The sequence below is a fragment of the Oncorhynchus kisutch genome, linkage group LG8 (assembly GCF_002021735.2).
Source record: "Oncorhynchus kisutch isolate 150728-3 linkage group LG8, Okis_V2, whole genome shotgun sequence".
NCBI lineage: Eukaryota > Metazoa > Chordata > Actinopteri > Salmoniformes > Salmonidae > Oncorhynchus > Oncorhynchus kisutch.
Window position 1 is genome coordinate 66,868,783 of NC_034181.2, and position 21,040 is coordinate 66,889,822.

The following is a 21,040-nucleotide window of genomic DNA, read 5'->3' on the forward strand; positions in this document are numbered from 1 at the left end:
AGCAGCATAGGGTAGGGCAGTCTCTCTCTCATCTCTCTCAGGAAAAGGACACAGGGTCGGCATTTGCAGGCAGTCGGGAAGTGTTCACTTTGCTAATGTTAGTGTTGGCAGGCTCAAAGGAACAGGCTGTGGGGTGTGCTGAGCCTGCTGATGAGAACCACTGCTATAGAACACAGGGAGAGCTCAGGGCTTCTGTTGTCAGATTTATACACATACTCTATAAGAGTTATCGTGAAAAAGCACTGCTGAGTTTCGAGTTTGGTTACTGTATTGTTAGACTTGTGGTGTGGTGAATGTATTTTCTTAATATGCCCCAGGCCTCTTTCTTCTCCCTTGCATCATCTAGGACAAGGATAGCAATAATATATGCTTAATCTCTCACAAATGCTGCAACATGTCCACATTTTTTAAATTAGGGATTAGTTGTGGATTTTTCTCTCAATTTTTCTCTTCATCTAATTATCTCTCTCCCTCATTATGTTCCTCAGGTATGCCATCCTGACTAAGGAGTCGTGGCCTACATGGCGTGGAGATGAGAAGCAGGGTGTTCTTCATCTCCTACGTGCAGTCAACATGGACCAGGACCAGTTCCAGCTTGGACGCACAAAGGTCTTCATCAAAGCACCTGAGTCGGTAAGACCACCCCTCTCTGACCTGCCTACATACATTTAGACCACCCCTCTCTGACCTGCACCCGCCCGTCTCTGACCTGCCTACATACAGTTAGACCACCCCTTTCTGACCTGCACCGCCCGTCTCTGACCTGCCTACATACAGTTAGACCACCCCTCTCTGACCTGCCTACATACAGTTAGACCACCCCTCTCTGACCTGCACCGCCCGTCTCTGACCTGCACCACCCCTCTCTGACCTGCATACATACAGTTGGACCGCCCGTCTCTGACCTGCACCACCCGTCTCTGACCTGCCTACATACAGTTAGACCACCCCTCTCTGACCTGCACCGCCCGTCTCTGACCTGCCTACATACAGTTAGACCACCCCTCTCTGACCTGCCTACATACAGTTAGACCACCCCTCTCTGACCTGCACCGCCCATCTCTGACCTGCCTACATACAGTTAGACAACCCCTCTCTGACCTGCACCGCCCGTCTCTGACCTGCCTACATACAGTTAGACCACCCCTCTCTGACCTGCCTACATACAGTTAGACCACCCCTCTCTGACCTGCACCGCCCATCTCTGACCTGCCTACATACAGTTAGACTACTCCTCTCTGACCTGCCTACATACAGTTAGACTACTCCTCTCTCTGACCTGCCTACATACAGTTAGACTACTCCTCTCTCTGAACTGCCTACATACAGTTAGACTACTCCTCTCTCTGACATGCTTACATACAGTTAGACTACTCCTCTCTGACCTGCCTTTTAAACAGTTAGACTACTCCTCTCTCTGACCTGCCTACATACAGTTAGACTACTCCTCTCTGACCGGCCTACATACAGTTAGACTACTCCTCTCTCTGACCTGCCTACATACAGTTAGACTGCCCCTCTCTGACATGCCTACATACAGTTAGACTACTCCTCTCTCTGACCTGCCTACATACAGTTAGACTGCCCCTCTCTGACATGCCTACATACAGTTAGACTACTCCTCTCTCTGATATGCCTACATACAGTTAGACTACTCCTCTCTCTGACCTGCCTACATACAGTTAGACTGCCCCTCTCTGACATGCCTACATACAGTTAGACTACTCCTCTCTCTGATATGCCTACATACAGTTAGACTACTCCTCTCTGACCTGCCTACATACAGTTAGACTACTCCTCTCTGACCTGCTTACATACAGTTAGACTACTCCTCTCTCTGACCTGCCTACATACAGTTAGACTACTCCTCTCTCTGACCTGCCTACATACAGTTAGACTACTCCTCTCTGACCTGCCTTTTAAAGTTAGACTACTCCTCTCTCTGACCTGCCTTTTATACAGTTAGACTACTCCTCTCTCTGACCTGCCTTTTATACAGTTAGACTACTCCTCTCTGACCTGCCAACATACAGGGAATATGTACAGTGAATATGTACTGTAAACTGGCCTCTTCCAGTAAGTATACCCATTCAAGTAACCCATTCCATGAAACTCTACCACCAACCTGCCTTCGTCCAATGAAAATACCACCTACCTAACTTTATTCTAATAGGTTAGAACAGGCGTAGAATTAGACCTCTCATAGGCTGCAGGCTGCCATGGTGTTGTTGACATGTGCGTTGGCATGCAATAATTCTGTTGTCAGGGAGAGAAATCCAAGACTCAAGAGTTTTTAGACTGCACACCATAAAAGGTAGTAAAGTAGTATGCAGGAACATGTCAGTATATCTGTGATTGGGGAGTGGGTTAGACACCGCTCTGGTGCCCACGTCAGAGCTGTTGAGTCAACACTACACTGGAACTCATACACAAGTGCGAGTCTGTGGTCAAGGAGGTGGTGGGACATTGGAGGGTGTTTTTTCCACCGTAACTGCACTTTTTCCCACTGCTCCTATGAACGCTGTGCTTGTGGCTAGCCTGTGAGATCACTTATTGACATCTGTACACACATGCGTGAAGATGCATTACATAGTCCTGAATCAGGCCTTGTGTGATTTCAGCAGCAGACTGCCAAGTTCCCCATCCCCCCCTCCCCCTCATTGCCCTCCTGAGCCGATGTGACTGATGTGTGCTTATGAAACACAAATATCACACAGGGGCGGACCCTGCGATTACCCAGCTGCCAGGCTTCTCAAAACAAACCTCCCTCTGATAAGACGCTGACACAAAGTCATTAGTTCATGGCTAAATCATTTTTTTTTCTCTTCATACAATTAGATGACAGTTTGAGTCCAGGCCAAGAGTAGAATCACTCTCTTCAGAATAGACCATCTCACAAGGTGCTAATGGATAACCCTGTGAGACACTGTCAGGTGCTGCTCAGAGTTAAAGGTCTGGGTGGCTTTAACACACTCCCAGCCCAGATTAAACACTGGCTCCACAGTCTCTTTAACAGTCATCTCCTTCCTTTCATAGTCATTTTTATCCTCACTTTTGTTTTTTCCCCATTTTTATTTTAACATGTATAAAGCAGTCTTAATTTTTTAAAATCAATCATACTTTATATTCTATTATGAACTCATACTTGTTTTTATTACTCTTTTTTTTAAATAAAATGTTTACATTTTTGATTGTTATTTTACTGCATTGTTGAGGAGCATTAACAAGCCGGCATTTCACTGTTCCGTGTGCATGTGACCAATAAACTTCAATTTGATTTGACATTTGGATCTAGTTTGAATGTGTTTAGTAACTAAAGGGTCATTTGATGTAAAGTGATAGGACAAGACCGAGCCTGTCTGGCCTGTGCCAGCGGTGTGGCCTGTGCCAGGGGTGTGGCAGTGCCAGGGCTGCATTGGGCACGTGTGAGTGGGCATGGTGTTTAGTCTGGGACAGGGCAGGGGGAGATTTGATGCTGGGTGTCTGGGGGGCCATCAGGAAATGAGAAGGAGGGAGCGGAGCCAGGGTGGGCTTTGGACTTGATAGCCCACCCACCCATAGCACTGTTACTAATGTATATTGGTCTGGACATTAGAGAAAATAGTGTATTAGGCAAGACTCCTTTCACTGGATGGCTTATCTATCCATAACCCATTTAGTCAAAGTGTTATTATACATTATAGTTTTATGCTATTATATACTGATAGGAATTTTTAAAAACCTGACAACTTGGAATTGTGTTTGTCTATTCAGATTTCTTCAAAGCATTACCAGTATGTCTGTTCAGTCATCCCTGTCATTGTATTTGGGTGTGTCTACACTGAGGTAGGCACAGTATGTTTTGCTGTCACAGGTTGTTCAGGTATAAATGTTTTCATATCTGTGCCTCTTTCTACAGCTCTTCCTGTTGGAGGAAACGAGGGAACGTAAGTTTGACAGCCACGCCAGGGCCATCCAGAAAGCCTGGCGCAAGTATGTGGCCCGCAAGAAATACGTTCAGATGAGGGAAGAAGGTGAGTGACAATCACGTTTTGAAAAAACGAAATAGTCTAATTATCATGACTAATATTCAAACTTAGATGTCAAACAGTGTCAAGGTTTTGGTCTAATGCTTTTAAAAATGAACTGAATTGAGACTGTATGTATGCATTCTTGTCTGACTGCCTGTCCCTGTGTGTTCATCCCCAGCCTCTGACCTGCTGGTGAACAGGAAGGAGAGGAGGAGACACAGCCTCAACAGGAACTTTGTAGGGGACTACCTCGGTATGGACGACAGGCCTGAGCTACGACAGTTCCTGGCCAAGAGGGAAAAGATTGACTTCGCTGATAAAGTCACAAAATACGACCGTCGCTTCAAAGTAGGTGTCTTGAACAGCAGAATTCTCTGTTGGTTTGTTTCCGATATTGTTAGTCCAATGACAATTTGTCTCCTCTCTGTCCATATGTGTTTCCAGGGCATTAAGAGAGACTTGATCCTGACCCCGAAGTGTATGTACCTGATTGGGAGAGAAAAGGTGAAGCAGGGCCCTGAGAAAGGTCAGGTGACTGAGGTGCTGAAGAGGCGGATTGATGTGGAGAAGATCCTGGCTGTGTCTCTCAGGTATTATGACGCAGGTCCTAGGCACCAGGAGATGTTGGCAGGGTCTGACTAGCCTCATACTGACTGTTTAGTGTTTATTCCCCTTAGGCAGTAAGAACACACAGGACCAGCAGACTCCAGGCCTCGCAAAGTCAGCTAGTTAAAGTGTAACACTTTTCACCAGCGGTCACAAATAGATAGTTGCACAATGTACTGTACATAGAGACTATTGGTCTTGTCAGTGATGTCATCCAAACGGTTGTACATTCATGGTATCTGGGTTTCGGTATTTTCAAGTACAAAAGATACTAATCACTGGGTCTCAATAGGGAAGTTGATAAACAGCTCAGGAATCAGCCCCCCATTACACATGAGATTGTTCTGTCAGCTTACAGATACCCACCATGTTAAGCTACAGCTATCTGCAGAAGCTACACTGTCTGGATGTACGGTCACTCAAGTCCCCATGTTCCTTTAAATGTCACACATGGGGTATTACAAACATGGAAAAGATTCAAACCCCTTTCTTTTATGTCTGCTCTTGTGGGTGTGTAAAGGCAATATGAACACAACTACAAAGTATGCTTCAGAGTAATTCTTTTATTCTGCCTTTATTTTACCAGGCAGGTCAATTAAGAACAAATTCTTATTCACAATGACGGCCATTTGTTTTGTTGAAGTCACCAGTAAAGACAAATAATACTGACAGCATCAGCCCAGAGGTCAGGTCAGTTATTACGACCCACATTACTCTGTGACCCACTAAGCTTGACATTTGCATATAACCAGCGAGAGAAAAAATACAAAAACTTGACTGGTCAAAGCCGTGTTTAACACTCAACTAGATTATGAGTGTAACTGTGGGACTTGTATGATCATATAGCTTGTTGAATGTTGCACATGATTTGCTTGGTTTTTGGTGGGGACATTATAGAAGACTTTGTAGAGGCTTTTGAGTCTGTGAGTGATTGGGGGGTTGTGGGTAATATGAACCAGGTGGTGCTGGGAGGGAAAGCAGGCATTGTAAAAAGCTTATTGGAGAACACTTTAGTTCATTGGGGGAAACAGTGCATCGCTGTGTCAGTTGCAGGAACAGGTTTCTCTCTCTCCTTAGTTACGTGCTGCTTTGTCTCTCGCTGGTTATATGCAAATGTCAAGCTTAGTGGGTCATGAAGTAATGTGGGTCCTAATAATTTTAGCTGACCTGACCTCTGGGCTGATGCTGTCAGTATTATTTGTCTTTACTGGTGACTTCAACAAAACAAATGGCTGTCATTGTAAATAAGAATTTGTTCTTAATTGACTTGCCTGGTAAAATAAAAATAATTAATATGGGCCGTTTACATGCAAATGTACTATATTTACCTGACGAGAGAATCTGTGTTCTGACAATAGAAACGAATGTCGAATTCACAATCACTCTCCTCCAACATATCAGTTCAAATCAAACTTTATTCATATCTGTCACATTACAGTGCATGTCACAAAGTTGCTTCCCAGTCCCAACTGATTGGTCTGTCCCTGTCCCTCAGCACGATGCAGGACGACCTGCTGATCCTGCATGAGCAGGAGTATGACAGCCTGCTGGAGTGCACCTTTAAGACCGAGTTCATCAGCCTGCTGGCCCGCAGGTTCGAGGAGAGGACCCAGAGGAAGCTGCCGCTCAAGTTTGGCACCACGTACGTGCTGTAAACACAAACATGCATTTTAAACAGACAGTGTGATATATGGGTGGAGTGGAAGTAGACAAAGCTTTGGTCAACATGATTTACAATACTCTGGGGTTGTTCTGGAAATACTGCTTTTGATTTGGTACTGAGATAACAGATTACATTTCTCTGGCAGTTTCCAGTGGGTGGTTTGAGTCAGTGGTTGTAAGGGAGATGCTCTCTGCTCTGTCTCTCAGACTGGAGCTGAAGCTGAAGAAGGAGAACTGGGGTTTCCTGAGTGGAGGCGGCTCCAGACAGGTGATGTTTGTCCAGGGCCAGGGGGACGTGGCTGTCACAAAGGCCTCCAGTAAGACGCTGCAGGTCAGCATTGGAGCCGGTCTGCCCAAGAACACACGTGAGTATTATAGGAGTAGTGTGTACCATCCCTCCCCATCAGGATTCAATAGACATGGTGTTTTCTTAGTGTTGTCTGAAACATGCTGTTTACTGACTTAGTCCCCTTTGTAGGTCCCACCAAGAAAAGCTTCACTCAGAGTCGCTCCAACGTGTCCAGAACCCATCAGAACACTCCCACACGGGCTCCCCCTGGGCCTCCAGGTAGAATAATCATTAGCTGATGTAGGCCCTCACCCCTGTACATAATAAAGCAGTTAGCAACAGTTAGCTGTTTCCACTTGATGACAACCATCCTCCTCTTTGTCACAGTTGCCCATCAGAATGGTGGTCTGAAAAACACCAACCACATAGCCAATCAGAGGAACGCCTCACAGCATTCCAATCAGAGGCCTCCGTCAACAGGCAATGGGTCCTTCCCCTTCCTGCCCAACAACGTCATTCTGAGGGAGAAAGGCAGCAGCCATGCTAAGCCCAACCAGCCAAACCTGGACTGTCTGAAGGTCCCTGACCAGGGGGCGGCAGGGTGAGTACTGGCACCAACAGCCCTGATTACCTTCCAATACAGAGCCCTAAGAACTGATAACTATAATGACTTACTATACAGATACGTTTGCTCTTACATAAACATGTAAATACTGAGGATGAGTATGGTGCGTAACATGGTTTGTGTCAGTATTGTGCAGTGCTGTTTCAGTGTGTGAGTGCACAAGAACGCGCACACACACACACAGTCCTGCTGTAACTTGGATGATGTATTCCTTTATAGTAACGGAGGCGCCCGGACAGCTTCGAATGGAGGAATGTGAGTCTGAGTGTTTGCGGTGTCGGGTGATGGTTCAGACCTTAGCCAAGCCAGGCGCAGCTCACTGGCATGATGTGTATATCTCTCCCTGGCTCTCCTGTAGCTAGATGCTCTCCTTCTTGCTTGTAGACATCTATCTAACAGCTGATGTTGAATCAGAAGGCAAAACCTATCATCTGATTGGACGAAACTACAGAAAAAAGTCTGAGCCCAGTAACATGCTATCAATCATTCTGTTGTTGAAGAGTCATTTTGCTCCAGAATTATACCTTCAAAGGCATGATATGGATTCCTGATATGGAATCTATTCTCATATAATATCGCTAGATCCCACTGCTTGCAAATGACTGGGCTTACTTTTTTCTCCTAAAATTAGCTCTGGTGTAAGCTGATTGGGTATGTCTCAATGATTTTGAGATATCCTGGATACAAATTTTGGGGAAGCAAGATATAACTTTTTTTATTGGTGATTAATTTGGTGTGATAGTTTGCTTGTTGGTTGACTTTGTGAAGGTGTGTGTATTTTTCATCTCTAGCTTTCTCAAGTTAATTCACTGTATATACAAACAACTTTCCAGTGTTTCACACTCCATAATACCATGTGGTGATTTCCAATGAGACTTACCCCCACACCATGGGCTTACCAGTGTGTTGTGCTAATGTGAGCTCTAATGTTGTGTTTCCACAATAACTAGCCTTTAGTATAACACTAAAGACTTGTGGTGCGCATAATCAACCACCTCTGCATCTTTCAAAACTATTGCTTTGTGAGAAGGTGTTAAAGGTCACTGTTAGCCATTGTAAGTACCAGCTGAAAAGTACCCAGAGCCTTGCCTTGGCTCCCATGCAGAGCAGGTCTGCCAGAGCCATGGCCCAGTGAGACATGGGTGCCGGCCCACGTAGATGGAAACAGAAAAGTCTGAGCCTTCTGGGTAAAACACCGGAGTAAATCCTAATTGGAAAGGCACTAATAGTGTTGGTACTGAGACAAATGTATGGGATGGCTCGCCATCTTGTGGTAGAACTGAGCATATCAACTTCTATTTAGTTATGTGTCTTTGAAAGAAACAATGAAGTAAGCACCAATCCAATAATAACTACCACAAACTCACATGGTATGTTCTTTTATCCCAATATCGATAACTTCACATCCTTTGCTAAAGCCACACAATAGCCAGAAGCTTTCCTAATGACTGACTGTAGTGTTCCAGTCGGCCAGTAGAATAGTGTCACACTAATGAAGGATAGAAGACTTTCTTTTCTTTGATAACTAAAGTTCGCTCCTGCTGTTGTCTTTCTCTTTATTCCTCAGTGTCCAAAGACAGTCGGTCAGTAGACCACCCCCAGGAGGGGGGCGACCCAAACCTGCCCCCAAACCCAAGCCCCAGGTGCCCCAGTGCAAAGCCCTTTATGCCTATGATGCTCAGGACACAGATGAGCTCAGCTTCAATGCAGATGACGTCATCGACATCATCAAGGAAGGTAAATACACAGGAGGCAGAAATCACATCATCGCACAAAGGGACAATTATTGGATTTGGTTTGGTGCGGGGTGCACAAAACATTTGCAATTTAACTCTAACATAAAAAATCCCACTGTAAACTAAGTCTTCTTTCTTGATCAGATGCTTCTGGCTGGTGGACGGGGAGGCTACGGGCAAAGCAAGGCCTGTTCCCCAACAACTACGTCAGCAAGATCTAGGAGCTGCATGTCAATCACCAGGAGAGAAGTACACACCTCTACAGCCCGGAGATAGAGCTATCAAACAGAAGAGATTTTGTGAGACACGAGATGAGAAACTGACATTATCTCCACTCCTGCATTGTAGCCTTCTTCTGGATGTAACTTCCTGTTATTCTGGACAGGCAAGAGGAGCGTCAGGCTTGCAATGAAGTTCTATTTTTATGGGGATCTGAGGACAATACTTTTGTCCAGGGGCAAATCGCTACTCAATCCCTGTGAGCACTGAACTATTTATTGTATTTATATAGCTTTCTACAGTCTCCCTTCCCCTTTGCTATGGTTTTATGGGGATATATTGGATGCATGATATGTGGAACCAGGTTGTAATTACATTTCTCATTATGGAAATGAATGGTTTTAGCATGAGTTCGGGGTTGTTTCCAAGAAGCCACTGTCTGTTCAATATTGTTTAATGGGGATTTGTGCTGCTAAGATGAATTTACAGATGGTATTGGCTATAGAAATATGTTGACACATTTTTACTAAATTGACATTAATAGTTCATTGCACTGTGATTTTATTAACTTCGGCAATGCATTTCCCTAGAAAAACAATGATCGAATGTGTTTGATAACCAATTCTTATTAGTCAACTAAACGGATGCAATCACTTTCGGGAAAAGGAAATGCAGTGTGACAAAGGTTGTCTTCAGGAATCCCCCTGCTCTTATTTCCAAAATCCAAGTGATATCCCCAGAACTCTAGGGCCACACTGTGCATTGTCTGGTTTATAAGCACTTTATCAGTAGCTACAGGTACTAACTTGGACAGACTGGTAACTCCTGCCACAGCTAGTAATCCTTGGATGTTTTGAAAGATTGCCAAACTAGAGGATAATTTGTTTACATATACTGTATGTCCAGCTCCACATTTAGGAATTAAGTCAATACTTTGTTACAATAAGTGTTTCACTGCAGGATTTAATTCAAAGTTCTCTGCTTTTGATATTGTATTCCATGTAGATGTAAGTGCACAGTATGGGTGAATGGCGTTCTTTCAAATGAAAGTAAAAATTCCAACTTCACATGCTATGGCACTGAACAATATTATTTCTGGCTTCCAATGTTTATCACTGTGCATAATCCTTTAGGTCTGGATTCAATCCATAAAAGCATTGGACGCTCTGAAATAATGGTAAATTGAGCTGACATGACGCATTTGGCAACATTCATGGTATTCTTTAGCGCTATGGATTGAAGAGCCCCAAAAAAAAGCTTTTCCAGGCTTGAATTATGGCAGAGTTATAATGTAGTTAATCTGCATTAATGTTTAACTGGTCTCTATCCTGTTCTGCCCTAGCTGGTCAGGAAACTCCTTTCCTTACTAATTATCATCGCCTGGTCCCAGATGTTTGTAGCTTTGGCAACTTAAGTGTCGACAACTGTACATGCAAACAGATCTGGGACTATGCTACGCTGCAACATCCTGGTGCAGCTGTGTTCAGGAACACTGGGCTATAAATCCTGCAGTAGGAACAAGCTGTACTAAAGTTAAATGTCTGAATAAAAATGGCAGGCCCATAAAGTTATACTTCTGTAGGTGGTGTTTTACTCATCGATACTCTAAGAATAAAATTGTAACCACCAGGCTGCGTGGCTTTTAATGTCCATTTAACAGTGACTAAAACTGAATTGCTACACAATGTTTAAAACCATAACACATCTAGATTATTTAAAAGGGTTCAAAACAAGGTTTATTTGTAAAAGGTTAAATATTTACATGTACTTAAAAGCAGCAGTCCAAAAGACCATCTCACAATGGATTTTCTTAAAAATAAAGTGCAGCAGACTTAGTCGGCATTCACGTTATTGGAGCAGAGCAGCAGCCATGTAATTTACAAATGGAGACTTCAGCTGAGGGATGAGGCTGATCCTCATAAGTCGGCTGCTTGAATACTTGTTCTTGACAGCCTGGAACACAATTACTCAATGGTTTTTTCCAAGAGGTGACATGTATCAAATTGTACAAGATTAGATCACAACAAGGTCAAGCCATCAGAGGACCACTTACCTGAAGCTTTGTTCGCCCTTCATTGACAGAAACTATGTTTTTGGCAATGTGCTCCATGATTGGCTTGAGGTGGTTCTCATTATAGGTAGAGTAGTGCTCCTGTGTTGGTGTCTGCACAGGGAGTGGACACAATAGTAAAAACAGACCATATCTGTTGCTAGCACCAAACCAGGTTGAGTGCTGTCATTTATTTCTGATACACTGAGTGGACCATCCCAATAATTGCCACAAAACAGAACCTTACCCAGTTGAGCTCATCAAGCAGCAGCTGGGAGAGGCACAAGGCAGCAGCAGCAATCTCAGAAGGATGGTAGTGCACCATGTCATAGTCAAGGAGGGTCAGTTCCATGAGGTACTTGGCTAATGTGTGCTTCTCAACATCAGCCTGAAAAGACAACGACTGGTATTACTGTAACCTTCTGGTAACCCGTCAGTGGTTGGCTTTTCCACCTCTAACAAATAGTTGCAGTTAATGTTGATGGGGCGATTTGAATAACCACACCCATAAAGGAAATTTTATGAAAACACGCATGTCATTGAGTAGCCTACATTGCCAGCCTTGGAGGCTCTCCTGAGGAAGTGCAGGGGTAGAGGCCGTCCAAGCTCAAAGTTCAGACTTTGCAGAATCAGCTGCTCCATCTCCCGAATATGGGCCTTGGTGAATGCATTGTCTGTGATGTAAACAAAATCACCTATCTCCGGGGAATACATCTCTTCATACTTGGACGCCAACAACATGGCAGTCACACCAACCAGCTGGAGCTTCTTGCGGCCAATAGTTTGTACCTAGATAGAGGGGGTATAAAAAAAAGAAGAAAAAAAAGTGTATGACACACACGGATACGCCATTTTATTTTTTTACAAGGCTTACCTGAAGAAAGCGATCCAGGATGGCCACCGTCAGATAGAGAGTCTCCTGCAATAGCTGGAACCTGGAGTGCACCTGAATCAGCCAGTCAATCAGGAGAGCACGCATGCGTCCATTGATCTCATAGCCACTCATGTACTTAGCCCGAACAGACTGCTGGGTCTGTTGAGAGACATTTCAAGATTGTCAGAGACCAGTACAAAATATTTAACGAGTCATCACCATGTTAGCCTAGAGAAAACACAAGTTACCTCAAGGCGCTGCAGATATCCATAGATATCCTTTATATATTCAGAGCACAGTTGTGGCAGGTCTGAATCCCCTTCATCAATGTCTTCTACAGCAAGCAGAGCTTCTGAGAACGCCTGGCACAATTCCTCTTCCTTCATGGACACGTTAGCATACACTTCAGGCCAAACAGCTGCTGGCTGGTCTTGTTGGTTGATAGATTGTTTGGTTGAGGCCTTGGCAGGAACGGTCTTCTGTAGAGAGTATAGAGAAGCATGTTTGAGAACGTTTTTATTTTACATTTCAACTTTATGTAACCAGGTAGGCCAGTTCAGAACAAGTTCTCATTTACAACTGCGACCTGGCCAAGATAAAGCAAAGCAGTGTGACAAAACAACAGAGTTACACATGGAATAAACAAACGTACAGTCAACACCACAATAGAACAAGTCTATATACTGTGTGTGCAAATAGCCCAAGGAGAGGAGGCAATAAATAGGCCATAGTAGCGAAGTAATTACAGTTCAGCAAATTAACACTGGAGTGATAGATGTGCAAGTAGAAATACTAGTGTGCAAGAGTAACTAGTGAAATCAGACAGACAATGGACCAAACAACGCCGGGTAAGACAACATACCTTGAACGGCACCGCTTTGCAAGCATTGGGAAAGTTGGACAGCTCTCCAAGCACAGCCCTTCCTGCTCCAGCTACGTTTGCTTTTCCCATTCGTGTTGGGTTGTCTGCGTTCCTTAACTGTTGAAGACCCCCACCCCCCCCCCCCCCACCCCCCCCCCCCCCACCCCCCAAAAAAGTGAACATAAAACATATCTAATTAAAAGTTTGCAGTTTTGTCATGTTTAGTTAGCAAGCGAAGGCTAACCTCGTCAGCTAATGACACATTATTTAGCCATGCGCAATTACACTAGGTAACCTTAGCTTACCTAGCTAAATGTTTTGCCCGGTTACGTAACTTTATTTTAGGCAAAGCATACGCTCGTTTTCCAGCATTTATTTCCTAGTTGCTTAACGTTACCTACTAGATAGCAAATTGGCTAGCTAACTAAAAGATACCTACATATCGCCAGTAACGTTAGCTGTGAGTAACATGCACACAAAAACACATTAGCTAGTCCAGATTGTAAAAAGTTACCGCAGAACGAACTTCAAATGACATCGTCACGCTTTGTTAAAACAAAGGCCGCTAGATAGCCAGCTATAATCGGCAAAAAAGCCCAAGTGAGAAGTGTCAAAGAACCATTCCACAGTCATTCAAATACCGCTTTGTTGATTCTAATTGGATTCCGCATCATAGAATGCATCTCTTTCATTGGTTGCCAAAGAGGAATCACGAATGACGTCGCACAGTCACAATCAGAATGGATATCTATGATAAAGAACCAGAAAAACGTTCCTCTCGGTGTAAATTGGTTTTGTGAATGAAGAATTTGTCTTATATATTTATTACAACAAGATCTCTCAAGTAAGCCCACGCCTTCCAATCTGAGTAAATGGATAAACCTTGTGATCATTCCCAAAACTAAGATGAGTAGTAGTGTAGTTAGACCATTAGTGTAGTTAGACCACTGGGAACGGCTTTGATCACATAAATAAAGTCTCTGAAAGGTATTGGAAACTCTTTCAATGTTATAAATTGTTCATATGTGAGAATATTACCCTTGTTGTCGAAAATATCAAGAACAATGTCAATATTCCTCTCATGCCAGCTGGTGTAGAACAATGACTTATTCCTTATAGTTATGTCTGAATTATTCCCCAAAAGAGCTTTATGTGGGGAAAAATTGTGCAGGAAACACATTTTCCAGGCCATTAAAGCTTGTTGGTGAAACCTAGCCAATTTAGCAGGTAATATTTCAGGAATATAATTACATTTCAGTAAAAATTGAAGACCTCCCAACTTACTTAAAACATTATTTGGAATGAAATACCATATTGAATCAGTATTGATCAAACATCTTTTCAACCAGTTTATCTTGAAAGTGTTATGTTATGTCAACAAAATCCAACACATGCTTATTCCTGACATTGTCTGGAAAAATGCATGTTTAAGGCCTTACAAATACTGTATACCAAACAAAGTTAAGGAAGTGCACTTCAAAATTTTACATAAAATATATCCATATGATATCCAAATTTGTGGCTATTGATGATATCTGCGTTTTCTGTGAAAAAGGTGAGAATCTGTCAGAATTTTGGGAAAACCTTGCCAAATACTTATTTACCATTATGAACACTGTCTATGTTTTTGACATGAAAGATATAATATGTTACTATTGCAATGATAACAAGACCACTGAAATGATTGTTATTTTTTTATTCTTGTTGCCAAATACTTCATACACAAACAAAAATTCCAAAATTCTATTCCAAAACTACAGATTTTTCTGATTGAATTCAACTATTTTATTAAAAAATTTGCCCTAGTGAATAACAACAATAATAACATCGTCCTGAATCATTATAATAAGATTTTTTCAGAGTGAATACAATTGCACCAACCCCCCAAAAAATTTTGTATTCTTTTATTGATATTTTTAGTATGTTTGACTATTTTCATGTTAAAATACCTGTGTTTTGTTTTGTTATACATGTTTGATGTAGCAATGTAAGTAGATTTTTATATTATGAATTTAAAAAAAAAAATCTGTAAAAAAAAAAAGGAAAAAGAAATCTATGATAAGAACAAAAATATGTTTTATTAAATTTAACTATCTTATTAAAACATTATCCCTAGTGAACAACAACAAGAATAACATTTCCTGAATCATTATATTTTTTCAGAGTTGCAACGTTGCAAACATTAATGCAACTATTTTCTCTTTTCTCTCCATTTCTCTCTTTTTTTACCATTTGCACAACCTTAGGCCCCAGGTATCCTAGAGCGTTGGGTCAGGAACGGTTGCAGATCGAATCCTCCGAGCTGACAAGGTAAAATTCTGTCTTCTGCCCCTGAACAAGGCAGTAACCCACTGTTCCTAGGCCGTCATTGTAAATAAGAATTTGTTCTTAACTGCCTTGCCTAGTTAAATAAAGGAAAGAGCATGGATTTATTGCTCAGCAGAGGCCACATCTCAATATTGCTGATAAATCCACTTGGCCAAAATAACATTCTATGAATTGACCAAAATGCTAATCTTGGCTACTCTAATTAAGAAACACTACACATGGTCTTCCCTGATTGATGAGTAGTAATAAGTAAGGGGAATCTACATACAATGCATAAAATATATATTTTTATATTCTTGCTGCAGGCTCTTTGGATACATGGATGGATACTTCAGTTAATCTTTACTTGATGATGATTATAAACAGTTTATATGCATTTTACTGTCATGGCACAATCCATTTTCTTTTGGAGGGGGGGGTGTGTGTGAATTGAATAGGCATTGTTAGTACTGTTATATTACATCCACAGTACCTTCAGAAAGTATTCATACCGCTTGACCCATTCGACATTTTGTGTTACAGCCTGATTTCCAAATGGATTAAATATGTTTTTCTCTCACCCATCTGAAAACATGTTTTTATAATTTTTTGCTAGTTTACTGTAAACAAAATGCATAAATATCTATCAATACATGTTACAATCACCTTTGGCAGCCTTTAAGGCAGCAATTACAGAGTATTTCTGCTAAGTCTTTAAAAGCTTTGCACAACTGGATTGATCAATATTTGCACATTATTTTTTTCTAAATTCTTCCAAGATCTGTCAAATTCGTTGTTGACCAATGCTAGACAACCATTTTCAAATATTGCCATAGATTTTCAAGCAGAATTAAGTCAAAACTGTGACTCAGCCACTCAGAAACATATACTGTCTTTTTTGTAAGCAACTGTGTTTTAGGTTATTGTCCTGCTGGATTTTGCCTGTGCTTAGCTCCATTCCATTTTTTTTATTTTTATCCTGAACCCCCCCAGTCCTTAATGATTACAAGCATACCCTTAACATGATGCAGCCACCACTATTCTTGAAAATATGGAGAGTGGTATTCAGTAATGTGTTGTATTGGATTTGCCCCAAACATACCACTTTTGTATTCAGGACAAGTCATTACTTTGTCACATATTTTGCAGTATTAATTTAGTACCTTGTTGCAAACATGATGCATTTTATTCTGTACAGACTTCTTTTCACTCGGTCAACCTCCCTGGTCTTTGTGGTTGAAATTCACTCTCAATTAAGGGACTTTACAGATAATTGTATGTGTGGAGTACAGAGATGAGGTAGTCATTCAAAAATCACATTAACACTAGAATTGCACACATAGTCCATGCAACTTATGTCACTTAAGCACATTTTTACTCCTGAAATTTAGGCTTTCCATAACAAAATGGTTGAATACTTATTGACTCAAGACACTTCAGCTTTTCATTTTTAATTCATTCGTAAAAATAAAAAAAAGTAAAACTTTATTCATTCCACTTTAATATAACATTATGGGGTATTGTGTGGAGGCCAATGACAAGCAAATCTAAATGTAATACATTTTAAATTCAAGCTATAACACATTTGGAAAAAGTCTAGGGGTGTGAATACCAAGTGTTAACAATATTTTTGTCAGTAGTAGATCCCTCTGAATGTGCAGTTGTGAAATATGGACCAACATGCATAGGTGAATGGTAAGGCACAAATAAACAGACACAGGAAAGACTTCTAACTTTATTCATATTATTTTAAAACTAATATAAATCCCATGGAATATCATCCTGGTGCCATTAAGTCTATGAATGCATGGATACCTGCCATAAGTACTGCATTCCAACACTCCATTCAAAATGATTTATTTTTCTCCAAAACTCAGCAATCAGAGTGGAAATACATGGCCTCAGCGCACTCTCTTTACAACACTCCTGTCTGTTCTCTCTTGTGCAAGTAAGCAAGTCGAGAATAATATTAGTGTTATCTTTTCAATGGCAGCAAAGAGAGATTGCTGCTGCACAGCTACAGAGCGAGAGAGAAAGTGTGGGTAAGAACAATGATCTGGGACATAAGAATATTCAGCTACTTATTTATTATTCTGAGCTGAGTGCTGCGTATTTCCCTCTGGAAAAAAAAGAAACGGAGGATAAACGAAAAGCAAGGATAAACCAACGCCATTCCCAGTTTCCAAACAACAGATATCCCCAGGTTGTAGGCTCATGTGAAACTGGTTGCATCTGTGGGCCTGAGATTCCCTTATAGAACCCAGTTTTCCATCTGGGGCCTGTCTGAGGGAGAAATCCAAACAGAACACAGACTGTATCCTCAGCAGACCTCAACAATCATTCCATTGAAAAAGAACAGTCAAGAACAGATGTGACATTCATTTTCTTTTTCTCTAAAATACATTAGATGACTTGTGAATGGTGTTTAGTCAAATCAAGGCGGTGCAGGGGAGGTGTAAGACACGCATGTGCATTTTCTGGGAGATGAGGTGAAGTTTGAGTTTATTCCCACTCTAGAAATACTGGGTGAACATGAATACAGCAGCTGATCAGTTTAACATGATATTTTCCTAATTAAGGAATGTTTTGATTTACCTTCTTAGAAATAAAACGTCTTCCACTAGCAAACCACATTGTCTAAACATAAACTAATCAATACAATGATCGGTAAAATGAGTCCTGCAATGTTTTTAAATGGAGGTTAACTTTCTACTCCAGTAAAGCAAGGCATTAGGTATATAGAAATGCTTCTTTACTAGAGCAGCTATCCTCACCTGCAAGTTGTTAGGCCGTGAGAAGCCCACAATATATGTGCAAAGAAATGCATTGCGAGGAGCCATGCAAAAAATAAAAAAAATAAAAATAAAATATGACACGAGGAAACAATCAAAAGCTACATAAAAGCTTTATAAATACAATAACATTTTAAATCCTTAATGGTGATGTCAATTCCAGCAGTATTGTACTGTGTGATAGCTGGCACTCTAGGCTCAACACTTCTTTAGCCTGAAGTTTTTTATTTTCTCATAGTGGATCTGCGCAGGTAATTCATGCCCTCTTTGGTTGACTGCAGTACTGAAGAAAAATTCAAAACAAAACAACAAATAAAGAAAATTCCAACAAAGAGTTGTTAGAAAAACAGCATCAACTCTCAACGGCAGACAACTGCGCCTCGATGTCCACTCTGCAGATGGGGCACTTCTTATTGGTGAGGAGCCATTGGTCCACACACAGTTGATGGAAGAGATGCATACAAGGTAGGCGTCTGTGGAAGAAAGAATATATTGTTAGACAGACTTTGAATTACATCTTCATAATGAAAAAATCCTGTAAAGTTGGAAGGAAATGACAATGAATACATTATTTAATTTGGTTTGCTGAAAGATGGAAAATTATCATTCATCCATTACAGTTCTTACATTACACCAACAGAGGGCAGAAACTCTTAAACTCGCTTGATCAGATGAGCACATATGTTGAGCTCCAGAAATGTCCTCTGAGACCAGTCACTTTCAGGCACTCAAAGGATTGGCTTTTCTGCTGATTACTATACTTTTGGGTGTTGAGAAAAAATCTCCACGGCATATCAAGAGAAAATGTGGGATAGTAGTGTTCGTTCTCACACAAAAACAGCCCCGCATTAAAACACACACGCTACAGTATAACTGTACCTGACGTCCTCCCCTTCCTCCAGTATTGACAGACAGATGGTGCATTTCTCCTCTGTGTCTTCGTCCGCCCCCTCATCTTCTTCTTGCTTACCATGCAGCTTTCTCTGTTAATGGAAACATTGGAAAACACCATTATAGATACACAGCATCACTGTTTCCACAAAGACAACTTGTATTCACATTATAAAGACGCATTACAAACAGGGAAGGCTGAGACCATTCTATGAGGGTTACAGTCAAACACAATAAATGTATTCAGGGTTCACAGGCTGTAAACATTACAGGTACAGAACCAACTTGCGAATAAACTATCCTTTATGACTGATAGAGGGCTAACTGTATACAGTACAAGCATTATGAGGGTGAACACATATCCCTATGAGGACAGAGAGAATGGTCATTTTGTCCTGGCTACAAAACATGTCATGTCATCCCTATGGATCAAGGTAATATGGATTAAAAATATATATATTTAAATAAATAAATATATTTTTTTAAATCTATCAAATGTTTCTACTGCCGAATCCTCTTGCCCCCAAACCTACTACCATTAACAACTATAAATGAGCAGAGACATGTTTCCAAATTGAATTTGTTCATTTTTTTCTCACCGAGTCTGAGGTTGCGTGCATATTTTTCCCAATAGTTGCCCATGCTTCAGGGGTTAACTGTTCGTCAATGTCTCGCTCAGTCTCCAACACCTTCTGTATTGGGCAGCAGGTTATTAGGTTACTTATTTATATGCATTTGGAAAACTAGATGGAATCTTTCCCTACAATGTTTTCTAAGGCTGCAACTTTGGTTGAAAGGGACACCTTCTAGTTTCTACAGCATCTGACTTAACGATAGCAATACATTCATATTTTGAAAGGAGCACAAAATAACCACTGTGAGTGTGCACTCTGTCCCAGAATAAAATCTTGTGCAGACATGCACAAAATGCATCACAGCAAACTACATTAAACAGGATATGTTCTGAAACACACACACAGACACACACTTTTATAGGAGTGCTCTCACCTTTTTGTACTTGTGTGGGTAAGTGCACCTCTCTATAGTTCCCTGAGAGGCCCCTCGGTTCACAGTCCCCAATCTCTCCTCTAAATGCAGCAGATCCTGAGGAAATAGGGCAGGAAAACAACCCAACGTGAGACTGTGCCAACTCAGTTCCACACAGCTCATAAGCCCTCAGCTCCTTCATAACTAATTATCAGGGCCAGGAGAGTTTCTTCACCTCTTGACATGTGCAGGAAAAACTCCAGGCCCTAGTTACTATATCTTCACTAATTGAGTGTTACCTCATAAGTTCGTCCAAATCCAGTCATTCTGGATGAGATGTAGCGAATGTGCGGGTAGGTTACTTCAGACATGCCAGTGTGCTGTGAGGAAGGAGGCAAAACAACTCCATGGAAATATGTTCACTTCAGTGGAGTACAGTCATTTGTTTCTATAGGCTACAGTTCATGAAGCACATATAGGGATATATAGCATTATCAACTAAGTCTGCTGACACTGCTTGACTTGGGTATGAAGTCCGGTTAGCATTGCCAAAAACTGCATTTTTAATAACCACAGAAGTCTCACAATTTCATATCTTCTGACATTGTGCATTAAATTTTAACATCTTTTCAAAGGGGCATCCATTCATTTCAGGCTGCTGGTTATGTTGAATATGCACTTGAAATGCCTTACGGGCCACCATTAATTGCCAATGCATTATTCATGTGGCCCAACAAACCATCCCTGAAATAACAGATGTTATAAATAGAGGGCATCATTCATCTAAGCCATACTTCTCATGTATTCTAACGTAGGCACGTGTGCTTAGAGTGAGGGTGCCAGTCGTGCACTCACCATGAAGGGGATGGGGAAGTGGTGCAGTCTTGGGGGAGGGTGGTAGTGGGGCAGGTGAGGGTGCAGGTGTCCTGAAGGATATGGCGCCACGGTCACTCCAGCCTCGATACCCAGCTCCCTACAGAAGAAAACCAGACCAACAACAGTCCTCATCAACTCATAGACATTGACATCACGGGGGCCATTTTAACAGTGAAGATGAGGGCATGCATGACTGACAATATCCTTTGCGCACAGCAGGCCACACATACATTGGTATTTCTTTTTTAAGACTC

The 21,040-nt window shown here is 41.6% G+C and overlaps 3 protein-coding genes across 8 annotated transcripts in view; 1 reads left to right on the forward strand and 2 right to left on the reverse strand.

The window, feature by feature from the left end:
• Positions 1–10,776, forward strand: part of myo1ea (myosin IEa) — a 57,878-nt gene extending 47,102 nt beyond the window's left edge. Inside the window, exons 19-29 of one of the 2 annotated variants that reach the window (XM_031830925.1) lie at positions 489–633; positions 3,899–4,013; positions 4,189–4,358; positions 4,455–4,600; positions 6,112–6,258; positions 6,486–6,643; positions 6,757–6,846; positions 6,955–7,168; positions 7,412–7,447; positions 8,760–8,929; positions 9,073–10,776. In XM_031830925.1, the coding sequence (XP_031686785.1) occupies positions 489–633; positions 3,899–4,013; positions 4,189–4,358; positions 4,455–4,600; positions 6,112–6,258; positions 6,486–6,643; positions 6,757–6,846; positions 6,955–7,168; positions 7,412–7,447; positions 8,760–8,929; positions 9,073–9,149 (1,468 nt within the window). In that variant the 3' untranslated portion in view covers positions 9,150–10,776. The remainder of the gene's footprint in view (positions 1–488; positions 634–3,898; positions 4,014–4,188; positions 4,359–4,454; positions 4,601–6,111; positions 6,259–6,485; positions 6,644–6,756; positions 6,847–6,954; positions 7,169–7,411; positions 7,448–8,759; positions 8,930–9,072) is intronic. The other variant, XM_031830926.1, reaches the window with a different exon arrangement.
• An 84-nt stretch (positions 10,777–10,860) lies between these two features.
• On the reverse strand, positions 10,861–13,579 carry ccnb2 (cyclin B2). Of its 2 annotated transcripts, none has more exons than XM_020489033.2 (8): positions 13,448–13,579; positions 12,934–13,050; positions 12,320–12,550; positions 12,072–12,230; positions 11,750–11,986; positions 11,445–11,585; positions 11,201–11,311; positions 10,861–11,100 (listed from the first exon to the last, which is right to left on the reverse strand). In XM_020489033.2, the coding sequence occupies exons 1-8, from the start codon at positions 13,469–13,471 to the stop codon at positions 10,996–10,998; spliced, it is 1,125 nt and encodes a 374-aa protein (XP_020344622.2). In that variant the 5' UTR covers positions 13,472–13,579; the 3' UTR covers positions 10,861–10,995. The 2 variants fall into 2 exon arrangements, with proteins under 2 accessions (XP_020344622.2, XP_031686791.1); XM_031830931.1 differs by lacking the exon at positions 13,448–13,579 and adding an exon at positions 13,239–13,441.
• Positions 13,580–16,962: 3,383 nt separating this feature from the next.
• The window catches only part of rnf111 (ring finger protein 111), a 53,727-nt gene continuing 49,649 nt past the window's right edge, over positions 16,963–21,040 (reverse strand). For 2 of the 4 annotated variants that reach the window (XM_031830928.1, XM_031830927.1), the window contains exons 10-15: positions 20,766–20,883; positions 20,210–20,290; positions 19,932–20,027; positions 19,523–19,615; positions 18,912–19,015; positions 16,963–18,505 (exon numbers count right to left, since the gene is read on the reverse strand). In XM_031830928.1, the coding sequence (XP_031686788.1) occupies positions 18,385–18,505; positions 18,912–19,015; positions 19,523–19,615; positions 19,932–20,027; positions 20,210–20,290; positions 20,766–20,883 (613 nt within the window). In that variant the 3' untranslated portion in view covers positions 16,963–18,384. The remainder of the gene's footprint in view (positions 18,506–18,911; positions 19,016–19,522; positions 19,616–19,931; positions 20,028–20,209; positions 20,291–20,765; positions 20,884–21,040) is intronic. The other 2 variants (XM_031830930.1, XM_031830929.1) reach the window with 1 other exon arrangement.